The sequence below is a fragment of the Aspergillus candidus genome (genome assembly GCF_002847045.1).
Source record: "Aspergillus candidus strain CBS 102.13 unplaced genomic scaffold BDW47scaffold_3, whole genome shotgun sequence".
Classification (NCBI taxonomy): Eukaryota; Fungi; Ascomycota; class Eurotiomycetes; order Eurotiales; family Aspergillaceae; genus Aspergillus; species Aspergillus candidus.
In genome coordinates this window covers 481,717-501,314 of record NW_020194008.1, presented here as the reverse complement: position 1 = coordinate 501,314, position 19,598 = coordinate 481,717, and the positions used below count along the sequence as shown (strand labels likewise).

The window sequence follows — 19,598 nt, the reverse complement described above, 5'->3', positions numbered from 1 at the left end:
CTTCTCAATCCTATTTTCAACCCCAACGACACTATATACGCATGTCCCAAGAGCCTTCCCTGCTAGAGAAGTCTTGTCCCCTCATTGGCTCAGGCTAATGTGACGGCCTGTCCAACCCTGCAGCCTCGGCGCCTAAAAACAACCAACGAACAAACAGAGCGACAACTCTCGATCGCGTTCCAACTCCTGGACCTCCACCCCGGCTTCTTCACACTATCACATCCAATCAGTCGCCATGCCTCCAGGGTATATCACCTCTGCCCACCCCTCCTCGCCGGGGATATGTGTGTGACGCTGCCTCGTTCTGCATGGGATGTGCAAATCTTGCTCCCAACTCTGGAGATGCCCTTTGTCCCTACTTAATCACTCTGGGTTGGCGGCTTCCATATCATGATGCCCATGTGTCTTCTGCCTTTGCTCATTCTCCTCTCTCCTGCTGTTACTGCTGGTTCAGTATTCCAGGAGTATTCGAGTGTCGTGTCCAAACTGAACCGCCGTGCGGAGGACCTCTCGACCGCAGTCCCGTTGGATGAATCTCTGTTGGCCATCCAAATTGGTGGTATCGTCGGGGCATACGTGATCTTTGTTGCGATCCTCCTGAGTCTGTTACTTTTTGTGGGACGACGTCTGCGACGGGCGGTGCAGGCCTCCAACTATAGCCTGCACGTGGAGATGATGAAGCCTGCTAAACCTCCCGTGAGCCTGGATCCGAGCCCGGTCACTCCGCTCTCTGCGACCCTCCCCAGTCCAAATAGGACGCACTCCTTCAATCAGTCCTGGAGTAGCCTGGGCAAAGGGCCTCACTCTCACATGGCGGGGAACGGAAGTGCAGCCACCATCGATGAGTCGGTGCTTGCCTCCGACCGCCGCAGGGCACAGGAGGAGATGGAGATGCTGTATGCCGCGGTCATGGAGCATGACGCCCGGAAGGAATTGGCGATGGAGACGGGTCGGGACGAGAAGGAGATCCAATCTCCCGATACAGTCTATACCAGCCCGTTCAGCGACCGGTCGTCCAGGGTCTCCGAGGGACCATCATTTGCGCCCATGAAATCTCCGACGAGTCCACGGTCCAACTCCCGCCTGTCTAGGATCTCGTCGCTCTCCTTGTTCAACTCCAACTCCAATTCCAGCTCTCAATCCCAACCCAATGCCACCTCGAAAACCCCCGCCAACACCGGCAAGATTCTCCGGTCGCCGCGATTCAACCTTCGAAAAATGTCCATCTCCTCCCCGCTGGCATCTCCCGATGTGACCGCGACCAATTCGTACGGCGAGGAACAGCCCCCGCTGACTCCGCGGATCTACCACCCGCCACCCCCTCCCGCTCCTCCCGCGCGGATCAATCGCACTGCTGTCGAGAAGGTCGTCGGGGTAAGTCGGGCGCCGGCGCCCGCACCGCTGAGCTTGTCGACTGCGGGGCATGGTAAGGGCGCGTCATCATTGCCCTTCCGGGATGCGTTCCCGCTGCAGAGCGCCCCCGCTACAAAGACGACGGTCCTGGAACGACCCGTGAAGCCGCTGAATGGACCGCGGACGGGCATGCCGACGCCCTACAGTCCTTACATGCCCTTCACGCCCGTGACGCCGCTCACTCCGAGTCGAATGGTGACCAAGCGACAACGCAAGCGTGAAGCCAAGGACAATGGGCTGCGGGCTTTGGATGAGAATGACGTTGTCAAGGATGACAGCGATGTGTGGGGGTGATTTTTATTTTCTTCTATTCTTATACTGGACTGTTTCATGATTTGTCTGCTTTCCGGGTGTGACTAGGTGTCTAGGGAGTCGTTTGAACTATGTGGACAGTGCTGGCACTCGGTGCTTTGACAGTACTTTGCATGTTATATCGTAAATAAATCCATACATCAAGAGCTTTAGGACACGCTATCCATTGACGCATCTGTCATTAATTCGGGTGGGGAAGTGTGGCAAGGTTGCAACCATGTTTACCAACCTCGGGCCACCCCACCCTCTGACGTCCTTTGTTCCCCTCATCCCTCTTCGTCTCATCCTCTCCCATCCATGTGCAATTGAGCACTCCAAACCCAATACATTCTTTCCTCTCATGCTGGCAATCATAAACTGACCCCCCTCGATCCCAATGCCACTGACCATCCTCTCGGAGACGCAGCTCCGATCCCTGCTGCTCTCACTCACCCGCGAAGAGGTCTTCACCTTACAACGAAACCTCGCCCTCGCCCTCCGAGACTACTCCATCGGCAACCAAGACTCCGGCTGTTCCGCTGTCTACCAACCGCGACGGACTGCAATCACCCGACAAAATGGCTGTACGACCCTGTTCATGCCGGCCAGCACGGGCCACTCGATGGGGATGAAGGTCATCTCCCTGCAGGATGCAGACACCGCGGGCTGTTCGACGGACGATGGGCCGGAGCCATTGAGGGAAGAGAAGGCGCCCTCAGAGACACCAGGGACCCGGGCGTCTGTGGCGTCCCTGGAGTCCGACCTTAGCGAGTTGTCCGTCTCCTCCTCGGGTGGCGGCAGGGCGAGTGATCCGGGCGGGTCAATGAGCCAGTCGAGCAGCAACTCGATCGATGCGGGGTGTGTCAATCAGCAGCCGGTGGATACGGGGATGTCCGGAACGCTGGGGGCCTGGCCGGGCGCCGGGAGTCGCGACACCTCGCCGCAGGGCTGCCAGATACTGCTGGATGATTCCAGCCTGCCGTTTGGGATGATCAACACGCACGAGCTGACCCCGTTCCGCACGGCGTTGACGGCCACGATGCTGCTCAACAAGCGCAAGAAGGTGCGCTCGGTGGTGGTGTTCGGCGCCGGCAAGCAGGCCTACTGGCACATCCGGCTGGCGTTGGTGCTGCGTGGGGCCGACATCAAGCGGGTGTTCATCATCAACCGGTCGTTTGATCGGGCGGCGGAGCTGCTCCGGGACATCTACGCGCCTGAGAACGCGGGGTGGCGCGGGGAGGTGAAGTTCTCGGCGATCAGCAGCGACTTCGGCGAGTACGCGCGGGTCCTGCACGACACGCTGCGCAAGGCCGACGTCATCTTCTGCTGCACGCCGTCGGTGCAGCCGCTGTTCCCGGCGGAGCTGCTGACGTCGCGCGAGGGCCGCCAGAGAGGCCGGCTGATCAGCGCGATCGGGTCCTACAAGCCGCACATGACGGAGCTGCACCCGGACATTCTGCGTGAGGAGGTGAAGGTCTCGACGAGCCACTGGCATTTCCACAAGCACGTCCGTCACAGCGGGGTGGTGGTGGTGGACAGTCTCACGGGGGCGATGAAAGAGGCGGGTGAGATCGTGCAGGCGGGGATCCAGCCCCATCAGGTGGTTGAGCTGGGCGAGCTCCTCATGGTGCGGTACCAGTCGCAGGGGTCGAGTGCGGACAACGACGACGATGCGAAGAACCTGCGCGAGTGGGTGGAATCGGGGAATGTCATCTTCAAGAGCGTGGGGATGGGATTGATGGATTTGGTGACGGGGGGAGATCTCATCCGGCTGGCTGGAGAGAGGGGAGTGGGGACGTTGGTTGATGATTTTTAACCTGTATTCTACTTCCTCCTGTCTTTTATTCTATTCCACATATCATTTCCACAGGTGTTATGATCTTGTCCGTGTCGTGTTTGACCGGACCTAATCAATCGTTATCAATCGGCCCACCTACGTAATCATCGGCCCACTGGCATGACATCAACCGATTCTCTCTCTGCCCTTTTCTCTCTCTTTTCCTCCCAACTACCTCTATTATCGGATTGAAAGATATGCAGACAACTGCAGACACCAACGGTTACTCCTCATGAGCTGTTCATGTCCACCCAATAAGTCCCAGTGACGGACAGTCGAAAACTTCTCGGGATCGTCGCCAACTGAGGGGCTGCGGAGCATCATCCCACTCGGGCGTTGATTAGATGGAAATTTCTCCCCCACCAACCTTTTATTCGTTCATAATCTGCAGAACGTGCTTTTTCCATTCTATTCCCATCCTTCTCTCCAAAACCCATCCTTCTGATCCAGTTCATCATGCGGAATCACATCTGCTACCTGCCTAATGGCCTCTCCTTCACCGTCAAATCGGTGTTTGGCGGCGTCACGTTCAGATCCAACGACATGAAATTGACCAATTCGATCGTTCCGCCAGGTTGGAACATCGTCCTATCGACCGATCGACGAGAGACAGCAAAAGAAGAACGCCCAAGCAGTCGCCACAGCGACAAGGATCAAGATCCGGGCTTCACGCGATTCACCACCCCCACCCTCCGCCACGACAGCCTGTACCTCTCGTCCATCGTCGACCCCCCCAGTACGGAATACAAACCGGTCAGCTCGCACGCGCGCCAGCTCGCCATGATGCTCTGGGTCACCCTGTGGTGGTACTTCCACGAGCCGCAGCCCGACGCGCACCTCCACAATGAGGCCTCCGCCGCGACGCCGGACCAAGGCAAGCCCAAGGGCGAATGGCGAGTGGCCATCAGGCGCGAGGGCATCTTCAAGGGCCGCAACGTCGTGCAGAAGCTCGAGCGCATGGGCCTCGTCGCCAGCGAGGACTCCTCCGCGGGCGATAACCCCCTCGACCTGTCCGCCTGGGACGACCTCTTCGTCAGCCGCCGCAGCTTCTGGCAGATCGACCCGCGCATCTTCATCTTCACCATGAGCCCACTGCACGTCCCGCGCGCGATCTCCCACCGTCCGCTCTCCCCCAACGTCGGGTCCCCCACGGCAGACGGCGTGTCCGTCACCACGAGCGACGTCGTCGCGCACCTGTCCTCCTCCGCAGAAGCGCACTACACCCCGTCCGAAGGACCCTACGCCTCCAGCAGCCACCACCCGACGTACTTCCCCCCGCCGCCAACGCAGTACACATTCACGAACAACGTCCGGCACCCGATCCGCCCCAAGCCCCCTCACAAAGGCGACGTCTTCTACATCCGCTACATCCCCAGCCTGCAGCAGTACATCTCCTTCCGGGTCGCCTACCTCCCCCCACCACCCTCCGCCACCACAGCTTCCACGCCTAACTCCCCCGGCGCCATCCACCACCACGCCTACAGCGCCTCCACCTCCAGCCTCGGCTCGCAGGCTCCCCCGGCGCGCGAAGGCCCCTCCGACCTCGACCTGCTGCACAAATGGATGAACGACCCCCGCGTCAACGCTTCCTGGGGCGAAGCAGGCCCCGTCTCCAAGCAGGAGGCGTTCCTGCGGCAGAACCTCAGCGCGCGCCACAGCTTCCCTGTCATCGGATGCTGGGACGACAAGCCGTTCGGCTACTTCGAGATCTACTGGGTGAAGGAGGACAGACTGGGTTCGCTCATCGGCGGCGCGGGCAACTACGACCGCGGTATTCATCTGCTTATCGGCGAGCAGGAGTTCAGAGGTCCCCACCGCGTGGCGGTCTGGTTGAGCTCGCTGGTGCATTATTGTTTCTTGGCGGATCCGAGGACGGAGACGGTTATGTTGGAGCCGAGGGCGGATAATCATAAGTATGTCCCTTTCCTCCCTTATCTTTCGTTGTCTTTTCTTTTCTTTTCTTTTTTTTTTTCCCTTCTTTCTTTTTTGTTTGGTTGATGATAACGATACTGATATAATAAAATAGGGTCATCCACTACCTCCAACAAGCAGGCTTCTACAAAGAAGGCGAGGTCACTTTCCCGCATAAACAGTCTGCTTTGATGAAGATCAAGCGTGACCAGTGGGAGTGTCCTGCTATTTAGTTTTCTAACTCTATATTTCGTCTCATATATGCTTTCATCCATATATACTCATGTGTGTGTATGTATGTGTGGATGAGTTGGGCGGAGGGGGAGGGGAGAGAGAGAGGTTAGCGAGGATAGGATATTTGGTGTATATACCTATGTCGTCTTGTCTTGTGTATGCAATACGGATTACTCTACTCTATTCTACTCTTTCTTTATTACTCTACTACCTACGTATTCCCAATCAACTAAGAGCTACCTATGACCTCAACACCCCAATCAAAGTTATCTACGGTTTCTACTCGTATACTAGGCCCCTACCATACCCCAGAGTATTCCACAAACAAGAGGATCAAAATCATATCATATCATATTAATAACTACCTAAATACTAGTGCTCGCGGTTCTGCAGGGTTCATCTAACGCATATGCATACATAAGGTACCTGCGTAGGAAGATCCAAGATAGGATATCGTATACCAAGAGACAAAGGGGGAGAGGGAGAAAGAGAGGGAGAGTGTGCAATTTAAGTCGTTGATATTGCGGGAATGGGGAATGGGTATAGTGGGTAGATAGGGTAGATGAATGGAAGAGGAGGGTAGGTGGGTAGGGTTCGAATGGGAATGGAAATCGAAGGGGAATAGGTTGCGTATGAGAAAAGAAGGGACCAAGACTAAACCTCTGGGGTATGGAGTGCCGTGCCGTGTGGTGTAATGTGTAAAACAAATAAAGGGTATTAGTAAATAGGCGAGACCCGCTCAACCGTGGTAAAAAGTGACAGTGTACTGGTAGACAGAACAGACAAGACATAGAGAAGTAAACAACAACAACAGTCTAAGTCTAGACTCTAAACAGGTCGTCGTCCCATATACGATCCCGCAGCCGAGGCCAAAATCCGCGCCATGAACCCGGAGCTGCCGTGCGTGGACACCCGCGATTTCTTAGACGGTTGCTGCGGCTGCTGGTGCAAGGGCAGATAGGCTCCGTCGTGCTTAGGCTCAGCAGAGAGATGGACGTAGCCGGTGTAGGACGGGCTGGCAGTCACATCGTCGAGGACAGCCATGCTGGCTGTGGAGCTGGAGGTGCGGAGGCTGGCGGGTGTGCCGCGGGAGCTGGTGGAAGCGACGCTGGAGGCGCGCGAGCTGAGCGAGGGAAGGGTCTCTGCGCGGGAAAGGCCCGGGACGTCTTGGATGGAGGGCGGGGAGACTGACACGCCGTGTCGGGAGGAGGGCCGGCGGCGGATGGAGTACGGTCTATAGCGGTCGGAGTCGGCTAGTGAAGCGGGAGACATGGACGCGGTGGACGAGGCCGGGCTAGGGGGTAGGTGGCGCCGAATGGAGGGGTGGTGGTGGTGGTGGTTGACAGAGCGGCGGGCTTCGAGACGGGCCTCGAGCTTCTGGCGGCGGAGACGGCAGGCGAGGAGCTCGGCGGAGGCGTGGAAGCGGCGCCACTCACGCGGGGGCGTCTGGTGCGCGGCTTGACGCTCCTGGAGCATGTAGCGGTGGCGGATGGGACCCAGGAAGGGCTCGAGGTGGTCGAAGAGGTCGGTTTCCGAGACGCGGGTCTCCCAGTCGAGGAGGAAGAGCAGCTGGCGCTCCATGAGGTTGACCTCGGGGAGGGAGAAGCAGAAGCCGTTGTAGCCCTTGACGGCTGTATAGCGGGCCCAGTGCTTGTTCTTGGGGCTGGAGTCGTTGAGGTTCTTGGCGGCGAGGATGAGGGCAGCGAGGAAGATGCGGTGGACGGTGCAGCGCATGCCCTTGGCGACTGGGGGGAGCCGGGCGCGCAGGCGGTCCAGGTAGACGAGGGAGGTCATGAGGGTGGGCACCTGGACTTGGGAGCGGGTGACGAGCGAGGTGATGAAGAGTTCGACCGAAGGTAGCGGGGGATTATTGTTGCCGGCCTCGTGGTCGTCGAGGGGAGGCGTGCTCGGGGGCGTGGGTTGACCGTGATGATTTCCATGCGGTGTCGCCGTCACATGGGACTCGCAGCGGATGACCCGCGAGGCTTGCAGGGCCAGGTGAGCCACCATCTCGCGCGTCACCGGTTGTCGCACGAATTCCTGCAGGGCGAGACGGTTGAGGGACTCGGGCCTTTGGTCCGTGTATGCAGTGGACCTTTGGTCCATGGTGTATGGGTAGTTGGCCATTGTATATGATCTAGTTGAGATGTGTCTAGAGGGTTGTAGATCGAGGGGAGGGGGAAAGAGGGAGAAGAGAAAGAGAGAGACAGCTCGTATTAAATAGAGACTTTGGAATGATAGACGGACGAAGAATGTCCAGGAAAGAGTGGAAATTGAAGAATCCTGCCAGCAGGAGAGGAATGTGTGTCTTGTTGTCGTGTCAACGTGATGGATCACGGAGTCAAGGAACGAGATAGAATGATTGACAGATGAGATGAGAGTGCAGATAGAGAGAGAGAGAGAGAGACAGATGAAGAAGAGAAAAAGAAAGAGAGAGAGAAAGAGAGGATATTAAAAGGATTATAAGAATTGAGAAAGGTAAAAAAGAAAAGTCAAGGCTGGTCATGCAAGGTGGACGCGCTGAGCCTGCATAGATGGTGGCATTCCATCCCTCTTCCTCCCCCAATAAAATCCTCGTCTATCCCTTCCTTCCTCCCCTCCTGTCAATCCGGGTCCTGACTGGCATGTGCTGGACGTGATCGAGGGGTTTCATCCTTTCCTTTTCCCGATTCTCTCAGCCAACGAGGGCTGGTGAGACACGAAAAAAGATCCTGGATACTGCGAGACCTGCGAGGTACAGTGCAGTTACTCCCCAGTCTACGCGCGGATGCAAGTCTCACGCATGTACCGTCCGTCTGGGGTGCAATATTAAGCGCCCGCTTCTATAATTATCGAATTTCGCGCAGGCGATCGCCCAGATCGACCTGGTTGGGTAGACAATTTCGATGGCGTCTATATTTAGAGAGAAGAGAAAACTACCGCTGGAGATCCACTCGTTCGGCGTCAACCGAATTTTCTATGAGCTGGTCGACGCGCTCCATGACATTCAAGGTACTATATACAAGGGTGTACCCCCCCCAGACCGGGGGTGAAACACGGCGCGTAATTCCCAGTTCAATTCTCATCCATCCATCGTGTCGCCCCCCTCGCCACTCTACCCCCAATGTTGGCGTCTAATACCGACGCCCGCGTCTCGTGTGGAATGTTGCCGCCTAGGCCACCGTCACCGAGTATGAGCTGACGGTCAACTGCGCGTCTTGACCACTGAAGGGCTCGGTTCCCGCCTGCACATCGGTCAGGTACTGACTCGCCGCCAGGTCCTGGTTCTCTTGCAGGTAGGTGAGGAATTGCGTCAGATCGGTCGAGAAGTTCTCGGTCGACGACGGCGCCACGAAGCTGAAGACCTGCATCTCGCCGTTGGGCCCCGAGAACAACTGCCACTGGTGGCCGGCAATCGTCGGGGTCGCGATGGGCGAGCCCGTCGACGAGATGGGACCAGCCCCGCCCAGGGCGCCCAGCCAGATCATGATCTCATACTCGGCATCTCCATCGGCGGTTGAGGAGAGGAACAGATCGTACGCGACGTTGCATACCAGGTCTGATCCTTTGTATCTTTTGGTCGTTAATACATATTTACTATACATATAAAAGACAATAGTGATGAGGAAAAAAAACTTACGACCACTTCCAGGTCGTCGGGATCTTGGTCACCTCGCTCAACTGCTTCGGCTCGAACTTGTAGGCCGCGTTGGCGAAGCTCTTGACCTGACCCTCGCCGCCGGTCCAGCTCCAACTGGTGTGCCAGGCCAAGGTGGTGCCATTCTGGCCATCGAGGCCCGTGCACTGCTCGCCGCTATCGGCGTTGTCCTGTCCCCAGAGGTTGTTGTACACGGTAAAGTCACCTTTCTCGATGGTGTCCCACTGACCGCAGGAATCCGCCCGACGGGTCAGGGTGGCTCCATTCAGGAGGCCGCGACGGGTCATGGCGGCACCGGAAGCCAGTCCGGTGAGGGCGAGAAAAAGCCACTTCATGTTTAAAAGAATGAATGTATATGGATAATGATAAAAGAATGACGGTTTGGTTTGTCTTTGATCTGAATGCCGTGGGGAAGACCCGAATTTATGCCTCCTTCAGGGTGCTTGACATGGTCGATCACGTCCTCCCCCACGGCATCTGTAGAGGCATGAGTGGTGGACAATTGGACATGGCTGTCAACTGGAAACACCAGGTCGGGATAATTTCACCAAGGTATTTAGCCGGAAGAATTTCACGATCGGGAGGGGTACGATGGATTGGTGGAAGTATATGAGTTACAGGGAGTAGACGAGGGGGTGTTCCGTGTGATTCTGGACGGAGATTTGATGTATAAGAAGAGCGATCTGCATGATTGAAGTATTCCAGGTTTTATATACAGCATGCGACCGTGGAATACACATCCTGTGTCAGATGAAGATAGTTGATCCATGAAGATGAAGATGTAGATGAAGATCAAGAGCCTTATCAGGCAACGATCGTCAGCCCGAGGAGTCCGCGGACACCGTGCTATTTCAGTGCCTGACTACTAAGGCACCACGATACTCGAGACTATTGAGATCTCCTTACTCGGATCTCCTTCATCCGCTTTCCCTGTCTTTCGTCCTTGTCAACCTTGTCTCCTTCTCTCCATACCATCCTTCTCCCTATTCACCCCCCCCATAATGCGTGGTCTCACTTTCCTGGTCACCCTGGTGGCCCTCCTCACCGGTTTCTACCGCTACTTTGACTCCCGTCTGGATCAATTCTACGTCTTCGACCCCTCGAACCTGCACGAGCTGTCCCAGCGCGCCATCGCCGCCCACGGGAACGACACGCGCGCCGTCGTCGATTTCATCGTCACCGAGCTGGACGAGAAGGTCCCCGGCTCGAACCTCAACCGCGACGAGGAATGGGTCTTTAACAACGCCGGCGGTGCCATGGGCGCTATGTACATTATCCACGCCAGTACGTTCCCCCCCAAACCACCCCCCCACAAAGGAATCAAAGACTAATTGGTTAAAGGCATCACCGAATACCTCATCGTCTTCGGCACATCCATCGGCACAGAAGGCCACACCGGCCGCCACACCGCCGACGACTACTTCAACATCCTGCAAGGCACCCAGCTGGCCTTCGTCCCGGGCTCCTACGAAGCAGAGGTCTACCCCCAGGGCAGCGTGCACCACCTCCAGCGCGGCCAGGTCAAGCAGTATAAGATGGACGAGTCGTGCTTCGCGCTCGAGTACGCCCGTGGCTGGATCCCCCCCATGCTGTTCTTCGGTTACGCCGATACTTTCTCCAGCACGCTGGATTTCCCGACGTTGTGGGCCACCACGCGCATTACGGCGCGTGAGATGATTGCCAATCTGCTTAAGGGGAAAATGTAATCGATGGATAGATGGGTAGATGTTGTATTATAAGATAGAAGATGCTACATATACATAATAGAGATGCTAATGCGAGATAAATCAATCAATCAATTGATCGATAAATAAAAAGTAATTAAAAAAGGATAAAAGTAAAAATCAAACAAACAAACCGACCAAACAGCTGACTCATCACTTATCTCTTTATCGCCGATCTCCCCTCATTTTCTACTCAACGATAACCAGACCAAAAAAAAAAGACTCTACGAAAACCACAGGACAAACAATCGAGAATGGCACCTCCCTGCGCCCACTGCCACTCCGCACGCGCGGTCATCATCCGGCCCAAAAACCGCCACCGCCTCTGCCGCGAGTGCTTCATCCGAGTCTTCGAGACAGAAGTGCACGAGACGATCACCACGACGCAACTCTTCCAGCGCGGCGAGCGCATCGCCATCGGCGCCAGCGGCGGCAAAGACAGCACCGTCCTCGCCGCGGTGCTGAAAACCCTCAACGAGCGGTACGACTACGGGCTATCGCTCTGCCTGCTGTCCATCGACGAGGGCATCCGCGGGTACCGCGACGACAGCCTGGAGACGGTCAAGCGCAATGCGCAACAGTACGCCATGCCGCTTGAGATCGTCGGCTACGGGGAACTATACGGGTGGACGATGGACCAGGTGGTGGCGCAGGTGGGCAAGAAGGGCAACTGTACCTACTGCGGGGTGTTCCGGCGGCAGGCGCTCGACCGCGGCGCGGCGCGTCTGGGCATCAGCCATGTGGTGACGGGGCATAATGCGGACGACGTGGCGGAGACGGTGATGATGAATTTGTTGCGGGGGGATCTGCCGCGGTTGTCGCGCGGGACGAGCATCGTGACGGATTCGGCGGCGAGTGAGGTGAAGCGGTCGAAGCCGTTGAAGTACGCTTATGAGAAGGAGATTGTGCTGTATGCGCATCATCGGCGGTTGGATTATTTTAGTACGGAGTGTATTTATTCGCCGGAGGCGTTTCGGGGCAGTGCGCGGTCGCTGATCAAGGATTTGGAGAAGATTCGGCCGAGCTCGATTCTGGATATTGTTCGCAGTGGGGAGGATCTTGCGGGGTTAGTCCCTGCTGAAGTGAAGGGGACGGGGCCGGTGGGTGGGGGAGGAGGCGGAGGTGGTTGTGGGAGTCAGAATGGGAGGACGAGTGGGGGGGAGATGGCGGAGATGGAGAGGCGGTTGGCCGGGGATGAGGCTGCTGCTGCTGCTGGGCAGGAGACGGAGATCCGCCTGCCTGTGAGGACGCCGGGGAGGAAGAATAAGCAGGCGAAGGATCAGCCCAAGGTGAAGACGCAGACGATGGGCAAGTGTGAGCGCTGCGGGTACATCTCTAGTCAGAAGGTGTGCAAGGCGTGCAGTTTACTGGAGGGGTTGAATAAGAACCGGCCGCGCATGGCGATCGACGTTGATATGGAGGATGAGGAGAGCAGTACGACGTTGATGCGACAGATGGAGAGGGTGGAGTTGGGTTGAGGATTCTGAACTCATCGAAACCATCATATCAATCGTCACCGTCATATCAATCCTCAGCGTCAGCCTGACCATCGTCCATCCGCGGGTCAGATGTAGGATGGCATCCTACACAAGTGATGCAGACAGCACCACTCCCTACTATATACGAGTATACGATCACTACCGGAGGGCAGCACAGAAAGCACCAGCTTCAAGTTAATATACAGAAATGTACAAGACAACCTAACACCAGACCAATATCATACAAATCATATCCCTCACTCAACTTTTGTCCTCCCAAAACTATCCACCAATTATCCCAAAAGTTTATCCCTCAAACATCCTTTTCTACCCCAAATATTCCCTCCCCCCCCCTCAAAAAACGACCCTTCAAGAACTGCTCCCACTCCCCTTCTCCCCCTCGACCCCCGAAAGATCAGGTAAATCCCACCCGACCCTCCTGGCAGTCAACCGAATCCTCTCCTCCTCCGTCAACGTCGCACCAGGGTTGTACCGCTCCACAAGAGACGCATACTTGCGCTGCGCGCGCGCATACATCGCCCACTGCTCTGCCTGTTGGAGTTTCATTTGCAGCTGTTCCTCCACCTCCACTCCCTCTGCGTTTGCTTGTGGTGTCTGCGAGGGCTGTTGTTGGTAGAGAGTGCGGAGGCGGGTTTGGAGGGGGCTTGGGGGCGTCCGTCGGGGGAGTTCGCGGAGGATGGCGCGGTAGGTTCTGAGGGCTTGGGTTTTGAGGTTGGTTGTCATTTTCACTTCTTTTTGTTTTTTTCCCTTTCTCTTTTTGGAAGTTCGTGTGGGGTTTGCTTGGTTGGTATTGTTTTGTTTGTGGATTTGTGGATTGTTGGTTGATTGGGTATGGTGGTGGTGGTTTGGTTGAGAGGTCGTTCGGGTTTGATGGTTCAGACTGGTTGTATGGCGGAGATAGGCAGGTCACGTGTTTGGACATTCTACATACACATATTTACATTTTTTTTCTTAGATACTCAGAATTATAGGATAGTCCAATATTAACTAGTAGATCTTATGCTAGTCCGCTAGCTCTAGTATATCATGAATATGTACATCGTCGTAACAACGGTCATCATTCATCACCATCATCACCTCAGCGTTATAATCTGATCTGGACCAGATCATAGTACACCGCATTGATGAGTGCACCTGATCATGTACTTAAGATCGGAGCCATCCAAACTTCTTCCGCCCGGCGTCGCCGCCAGCAGATGGCTCCAGCTGCATGCTGCGCGCGTACAAGTCCTACCAAAGTTAGTCCATCGCCGAGTCCAAAGAGTCAAAAAATCAACGTACCTCTTCAACCCCAGACAACTTAATATCGAAAATCAACCGCGCCACCTCCTGATACCGCGCCATATGCGCGTACGGCGTCTTCTGGCTGCGCTGGATCCCCAGCACCACTTCTCCCATGACTTCGAACTTGCGCCAGTTGATCCGCGACTTGTCCTCCTTGATGAACGTCCTGTTGCCTTCTTCCGCGGATACCAGGTCGCGTCGGTGCAGCGGTAGAAACGGGATCCGCTCGGAGAAGGAGTTGTCCCATGCGAGTCGGTACGCGAAGTGGCTCTTTTGCGTCCCCATGAGAATGACCAGCCTCATGAAGTCTTTCTGGATCTGGACCGGGACGAGTTCCCGTGTTTGTGTTAGTCGGTGGACGGGTGTGCCGTTGATTCCGGCAATTACGGCCCCGAGGGAGTTGTAGTTGTTTAGACGGCGGAGTTTCTATACTCGTTAGTGGTCTGATATGGGCTTCGATTTAAAGAAAAAAAAAAGAGAGGGGGGAAAAGGGGGTAAGTACCTGTGCTATATTCATGAACTTCTCCATAGCCTTAGCCCGATGCTTCGACTTATCGCGATACAAAATCACACTGGCCACAAATAAGGCCACATGGTTGAACTGCTTGATCATCCGGTTGACGTGCTTCAGACTCTGGATCTTGTCCTTGTCCGGCCCCGAGATGCTAACATGTCGCACGAGATCCCGCGGGCGGAACGAGTTGTACATGATCCAGTCCACCCGCGTCAACTCGCGCGCGAAATCCTCGTCGGGAATGTCCATAATCTGCCGCCAGTGTAGCTTCGTCAGGATGTTTCGCGGTGTCAGCTCCAGGTGCTCTGCCTCGCGCTGCGCCGCTTCGATGTTCAAGAACGTGAAGGACTGGTTAGGGATGGTCCCCGGGCGGTCCGTCGCGGAGTGAGTTGAGAGTGTTCCCGACAGCCGCAGCGATGAGTCGGCGGTGCCTTCGCTGAGATCTAGTGCGCTCATGTGGTAGATGGGGTCCTCTTCTTCCTCCTCGCCTTCTTCGATGATGTTGGCGCCGCCGAGGAACGCCGATGGGGAGTTGGGCCCCGAATGGTGGAGGAATGTCTCGGGTCCGTCGGACCCCGCCGCGTCGCCGTCCCCGTACGACCAGCCGACGTCGTCATCCTCCGCCGTCACCTCGAGATAGGAGCCCACTTCCTTGGCGGCGAACATGTAGAAGTGGCTCTTCTCCAGCGTGGCCACAAAGTCGATGATCCGCTTCCGGGTCTTCGGGTAGGCCAGATCGCCGGGATATTCCGAGACCCATTGGGACATGACATTGAGCAGTCGGAGCTGGTCGGCAATGCGCGTGAGCTGGTCCTCGATGTGCTTCTCATTCCACTCAAAGCGTTGGATCAAGGCGTGCAGCAACGTGGCGGGGGCGGCGAATTTGCGGTAGAGACACAGGAAGATGGAGGCGAATTTCGAGTCCTGCTTCGACATGGGTTGCGCGACCAGCCGGTCCACCAGCTCGTCGAAGGTGGACCCCGCGTCGAGCGACGACCCCTCGCTGGACGCCTTATCCTTGATCCCGGGGCTCGACGGGGCGCTGCGCGACCCGTCCACGCCGTCGTCCATGTCCAGAAAACTGTTAAAGACGTCTGAGTTGATGGGGGAGAGATCGCCCGTCACGCTCGGCAGGCACGGATTCAGTCGGCCCCCCGACGGGGGTGTGAGTGGTCGCACCGGATGCGAATTGCTCCGGGCATATCGCGACCCTTGCGCATGGGAAGCCAGAGTGGGTGTGTTGGACGAGTCGGCGGGAAGACGGTCGACACCGTACCCATCGACTCCCGCGTGAAAGGTAGAGGAGGAAGTGGTGGTGATGGGGCCGCCAGCGGCTCCTCCTGTGAACAGGGCGGTGGGGGTCTCCGAGCTAGCACGACTGTGCGAGGATGGAGGGAGGGTGGGGGTATCGTCGGCGATGACACGGTCTGTGAGATAAGCGGATGGTCAGGTCGGTCGCATATAATGGTGAATGATAGCAAGGCAATATTATAATAAGTATGATCGGGGGGGGGAAATAAGTAAACAGCGGGATAGGTGGTAGGTGAGGGTAGGTCGATTTGGGATCCAGCACAACGGAACGCAAGCCAGCGGGATTTATCTGTCCCTGGGCAAGTGTTTCGAGTTTCCACTTTCCATCCTGGGGATCGGCAAGGCGACGAGAGGGCACGCGAACGCTAACCTCAGACCGCGCCACCAACTAGCGTGAACGTGGTGGACCACCTAAGGGACGTTGTAGCCAAAGCCAGCTCTTTGCTCTTGGGAGCAGGATTGGCCTAATGGGGTCCTGAGTCCTCCAAGCCTGGAACCCTAGTACGGTCTCTGTATTGGTGGATACCATTTCGGCTTAGGAAGGTTGAATTCCTGCCGACTTGCAGTCTGTTTCTCGGGGATGGATTGGAGAAAGACACGGGGAAACAGCGGGGAATAAAAAGACAGCAACACATGTAAGAGAAAAAAAAAAAAAAAATTTAAGATCGAAAAGAAAGGAAAAAGGAAAAAAAAAACGAAACAGCATAAATAAAACTCACCTCCATATTTATGGCCGACCACCGACCGTAGTACCATCGCAATGCACACCTTCTGCGATCGCGGAGATACCGGCGACGTCCGTTGAATCTCGTAGTGGCCCAGAGCGGATTCGACGGGACCATCTGGGGTCTGTATATCGCATTTACTGGCCACCAACACAAACGGGAGTGGAGATGCGGCCAAAGTGTCTGCAGCAGTCAGCTTCACCCTCATGCCTGGAATAACTATTTATTTCCACTGGACAAGAGCTTCATACCGAGCAAATCTGTAATCCGGGACAGTCCTGCCGGCTGTGTGACGTCGTGAAGCACGAGGACGCCATCAATCGTAGGCGGATCGTCCTGATCCAGTCGCGGCCAAACAATCTCCCCTTGTGAGCCAATGTGGATTTCCTTCGTCCCAATCTCCAAAAGGCGGACCAGATAGACGGTCCCGTCCAATGACATCTTCTTGGTGGTGGATCGCGAGGACATGGGGAATCTCATATCGAGCGCGCTCTGGATAAATGTCGTTTTGCCGACGTGGTCCTGCCCGACAACGGCGATGGTAACATGGGGAAAACTCAGTTGCGGCGCCATCTATATTGGAGGAGCAATCCAAGTCAGCATGGCTGGTCTGGTGGGGGGAGGGGGGGAAGATGCTGCTCTGTAGAAGCATACCTCGTCCGCAGCAGGACCCGACAGGATCCCATTATCCCCCGCGGCCGGCGATGAAGCCTCCTCCTCGTGCACGGTCTGTCCAGCGATCTTCCCCATATCCGTCGTCATTTTCGACCCGGCAAGCGTGTACAGGCTACCCACCGGGGCGGAGGTAGTTCGGTTGAGGAAACCCGGCCGCGGCAAGGGAGCAGCATGGTCTGTGTCGCTGCTCCTGGGTCGATCCGGCTGAGGCGGCTGAAAAGTCATGTTGAAGTGATGATGTGTGGCGCGAACCAATGACCAGGGTCGCGGCGCAAGGAAAGGACCCGGTTGAGCAAACCAGGTGCGACAGCGCAATGTCCAACTGCTACGTCAGGAAGTGAGGCGGACACGACAGCTCATCCATTGTCGCTCGGAAGGTCAGTGGGAAATGAGATGATCGGGGCTCCGGTTTCCCGTCGCAATGGATTTGGTGACGCGGAGTCGAGACACGTGCGGCGGTCGAGTGCAGCGAACTGATTATAAGCCTATATTCTCTCTTCCTTGCTCATCCGGTCTCTTTCCCCCCTGGATATCACACAGCAGATGGTAAGTGATCGAACAGCTGGATAGAGGAGACGCAAATCAGCTCCAATAAAAAGCACGCCGAGACGGGGAAATAATTGAATGTCGGAGGTGAGTGGGGGAGAGGGGAATCTTACGAGAGCCTTGACCGTGCTGTCGATTAAAATTGCTTGGCTTTTTTTTTTTTTTCTATCTTTTGTTTCCTTCTCTTCCCTCTTTTTCTCCTCAAATCCGGAGTGGTGTGTGGACTAAGGAGGGGAGAGTTCACGCAAAAGTGGTTGTCGGCGTTCACTTGAACTTTAAGCGGGCAGAGAAGACGGAGACGGAGACGGAGCCGGGGGGAAAAAGAGACGGGGGCACAGACGGACAACCAAGCTACCTACAGATGGAGAATCAACATCAAGCTTGTCATGCAGATGAATTGCCAATCTTGCCCTTTCGTCCCATAGTTACCTGATCATTGATTTATCCTGTTTTTAATTCTAGTTATTTTAATTTTTTTTTATTTTCATCTGATATTATATTTAGAAACAGTCCGAAGATCCAAAATCCAATCGAGTTACAATGTCCGATTGAGCCGATACTAGTAGGTAGTCACCAGGAAGTAGTGTACGATGTCGTATGGCAGTCTGGGTACCTCTCAGATGCAGTTATGTCGTACCTCGTACCGTCACTAGTATCGAATCTCGACTAATAACAGCAGCTGGGGAGAAAGAATCCAAGAGAAAATAGAACAGCATCCTAGTCCTGTTCCATTCTTAGCGACCGAACGTGGTGGGCTGTTAATAACCAGGATGATCATTACTGGGGTCTTCAGTTGGCCAGTATCAAGTCCTTGTAATTCACTTAGCTTTTGCTTTCGAGGCTGGAACTATTGTCACAGGACGGAGCCAGAGTACAGAGTAATATCCATCAGACTCTGGCAGCCATGCACACCGTGTGTTGATCTATCAATCAATCCCTTACCGTGATCAAATAGAGGTGAGACCAGATGACGATCAGCCTTGACGAAATGTCAAAAAAAGAAATACCAGTAAACTTATGAAAGAAAGAAAAATAAATACAGAAAAGATGCATAATTGGCCCAACCTTTGAACGAGTCAGGAAGCCCAGCATTGGTTTGTCTGTGATGGGACTGGAACCCAGGAATGTGACTGATGTACGATAATGATCGCAGGCACGAGACGTCCTGATCTCATCGTGGCCTGAATCTGTACGCTGACGTCTGGATGGAGGGATACCTTGACATCTTGATAAGTCCATCGCATTTGGTAGATACCGACTGTACTCCGTATGTAGTAAACACGGTCAAGACCACCACGATCTGGGCTGTTGGTTGGCGCGTTTCGTCGATAATCTCATCAAATCGACTCGTAGTTCTTCAACTCGGTGGTCTTCCGTGTCTCCCCCGCCATTTCTGACTTCTGATTTGCTACTAAAGGTTGAGTTTGACCCTATCGCCAGATCCCTAGCCCTATTCCTTTGGCCTCCACCCTCCAGCTGGAAAGAGCTAGACAGGGACACTAGCTCTGACACTGGGTCAGCTTGTCAGCTGTGGGAAAAATTCCCATTGGAAAGATAGGCCCATAATAAATAACATTGATAATTGAAAAGATGAGATCGATGAAATAAATAAATAAAAGCTCGCTTAATTCGTATCTGTATGGACTATGGACTTAGTATCATATTGATCGTGTACTCCGTTTTTCCTTATACGGAGTAGTGAGTATAGAGTATCCGTAGATTCCGTACCGTCAATCGATTCTCCTGAGCTTTGAACACCGAGCCATATCTTGACCTAGGCTGGGCGTGAAGTCGTGGATAAGTCGACTTGGCCACACTAACATCCGCAGGCAACTCTACTCCGTTAGACTTACGGAGTAGTATGCACCTCAATTGCTGTGCCGTAATTGTTATTCGATCTGGCGACAAATGTCTGCAATTGTAATCCCAACTCAATAGTCAAGCCAACTGTAGTCAATTGAGATCAGCTTGACTCGTTCATGCAAAGGCTGTATATG

General features: G+C 55.1%; 8 protein-coding genes across 8 annotated transcripts; 4 read left to right on the top strand and 4 right to left on the bottom strand.

Annotated features, from left to right (window-relative positions):
• The first annotated feature begins 200 nt into the window (after nt 1–200).
• BDW47DRAFT_98746 (uncharacterized protein) lies at nt 201–1,824 on the top strand. Its single transcript, XM_024820713.1, has one exon. The coding sequence runs from the start codon at nt 391–393 to the stop codon at nt 1,705–1,707; it is 1,317 nt and encodes a 438-aa protein (XP_024675904.1). The 5' UTR covers nt 201–390; the 3' UTR covers nt 1,708–1,824.
• Nucleotides 1,825–1,839: 15 nt separating this feature from the next.
• Nucleotides 1,840–3,520, top strand: BDW47DRAFT_132314 (putative proline utilization protein PrnX-like; the record flags this gene model as incomplete). The annotated part of the gene is made up of 1 exon (XM_024817525.1): nt 1,840–3,520. The coding sequence occupies exon 1, from the start codon at nt 2,102–2,104 to the stop codon at nt 3,518–3,520; it is 1,419 nt and encodes a 472-aa protein (XP_024675903.1). The 5' UTR covers nt 1,840–2,101.
• A 7-nt stretch (nt 3,521–3,527) lies between these two features.
• On the top strand, nt 3,528–5,869 carry BDW47DRAFT_98744 (GNAT family N-acetyltransferase). The gene is made up of 2 exons (XM_024820712.1): nt 3,528–5,454; nt 5,568–5,869. The coding sequence occupies exons 1-2, from the start codon at nt 3,998–4,000 to the stop codon at nt 5,683–5,685; spliced, it is 1,575 nt and encodes a 524-aa protein (XP_024675902.1). The 5' UTR covers nt 3,528–3,997; the 3' UTR covers nt 5,686–5,869.
• Nucleotides 5,870–6,019: 150 nt separating this feature from the next.
• Nucleotides 6,020–8,051, bottom strand: BDW47DRAFT_42554 (cyclin family protein). The gene has a single exon (XM_024819002.1). The coding sequence runs from the start codon at nt 7,811–7,813 to the stop codon at nt 6,515–6,517; it is 1,299 nt and encodes a 432-aa protein (XP_024675901.1). The 5' UTR covers nt 7,814–8,051; the 3' UTR covers nt 6,020–6,514.
• A 591-nt stretch (nt 8,052–8,642) lies between these two features.
• Nucleotides 8,643–10,066, bottom strand: xgeA (putative endoglucanase). Its single transcript, XM_024820711.1, has 2 exons — nt 9,306–10,066; nt 8,643–9,238 (listed from the first exon to the last, which is right to left on the bottom strand). The coding sequence occupies exons 1-2, from the start codon at nt 9,656–9,658 to the stop codon at nt 8,839–8,841; spliced, it is 753 nt and encodes a 250-aa protein (XP_024675900.1). The 5' UTR covers nt 9,659–10,066; the 3' UTR covers nt 8,643–8,838.
• A 258-nt stretch (nt 10,067–10,324) lies between these two features.
• Nucleotides 10,325–12,525, top strand: BDW47DRAFT_115117 (putative PP-loop ATPase superfamily protein; the record flags this gene model as incomplete). Its single annotated transcript, XM_024814760.1, has 3 exons — nt 10,325–10,607; nt 10,665–10,991; nt 11,408–12,525. The coding sequence occupies 3 exons, from the start codon at nt 10,325–10,327 to the stop codon at nt 12,523–12,525; spliced, it is 1,728 nt and encodes a 575-aa protein (XP_024675899.1).
• Nucleotides 12,526–12,894: 369 nt separating this feature from the next.
• BDW47DRAFT_122331 (LYR motif-containing protein) lies at nt 12,895–13,269 on the bottom strand (the record flags this gene model as incomplete). The annotated part of the gene is made up of 1 exon (XM_024815825.1): nt 12,895–13,269. The coding sequence occupies one exon, from the start codon at nt 13,267–13,269 to the stop codon at nt 12,895–12,897; it is 375 nt and encodes a 124-aa protein (XP_024675898.1).
• A 252-nt stretch (nt 13,270–13,521) lies between these two features.
• BDW47DRAFT_98735 (putative Ras guanyl-nucleotide exchange factor RasGEF) lies at nt 13,522–17,775 on the bottom strand. Its single transcript, XM_024820710.1, has 7 exons — nt 17,715–17,775; nt 17,035–17,617; nt 16,632–16,953; nt 16,375–16,563; nt 14,333–15,771; nt 13,828–14,256; nt 13,522–13,776 (listed from the first exon to the last, which is right to left on the bottom strand). The coding sequence occupies exons 2-7, from the start codon at nt 17,278–17,280 to the stop codon at nt 13,693–13,695; spliced, it is 2,709 nt and encodes a 902-aa protein (XP_024675897.1). The 5' UTR covers nt 17,281–17,617; nt 17,715–17,775; the 3' UTR covers nt 13,522–13,692.
• Nucleotides 17,776–19,598: the final 1,823 nt, after the last annotated feature.

Coding starts and splice junctions, on each gene's coding strand:
- BDW47DRAFT_98744 (XM_024820712.1), top strand. CDS start 3,998: ATGCGGAATCACATCTGCTACCTGCCTAATGGCCTCTCCTTCACCGTC. Junction 5,455..5,567: donor CCGAGGGCGGATAATCATAA/GTATGTCCCTTT, acceptor ATAATAAAATAG/GGTCATCCACTACCTCCAAC.
- BDW47DRAFT_98735 (XM_024820710.1), bottom strand. CDS start 17,280: ATGACTTTTCAGCCGCCTCAGCCGGATCGACCCAGGAGCAGCGACACA. Junction 16,564..16,631: donor CCGGATTACAGATTTGCTCG/GTATGAAGCTCT, acceptor TGACTGCTGCAG/ACACTTTGGCCGCATCTCCA. Junction 15,772..16,374: donor GGTCGGCCATAAATATGGAG/GTGAGTTTTATT, acceptor CTTATCTCACAG/ACCGTGTCATCGCCGACGAT.
- xgeA (XM_024820711.1), bottom strand. CDS start 9,658: ATGAAGTGGCTTTTTCTCGCCCTCACCGGACTGGCTTCCGGTGCCGCC. Junction 9,239..9,305: donor CCGACGACCTGGAAGTGGTC/GTAAGTTTTTTT, acceptor AACGACCAAAAG/ATACAAAGGATCAGACCTGG.
- BDW47DRAFT_98746 (XM_024820713.1), top strand. CDS start 391: ATGATGCCCATGTGTCTTCTGCCTTTGCTCATTCTCCTCTCTCCTGCT.
- BDW47DRAFT_42554 (XM_024819002.1), bottom strand. CDS start 7,813: ATGGCCAACTACCCATACACCATGGACCAAAGGTCCACTGCATACACG.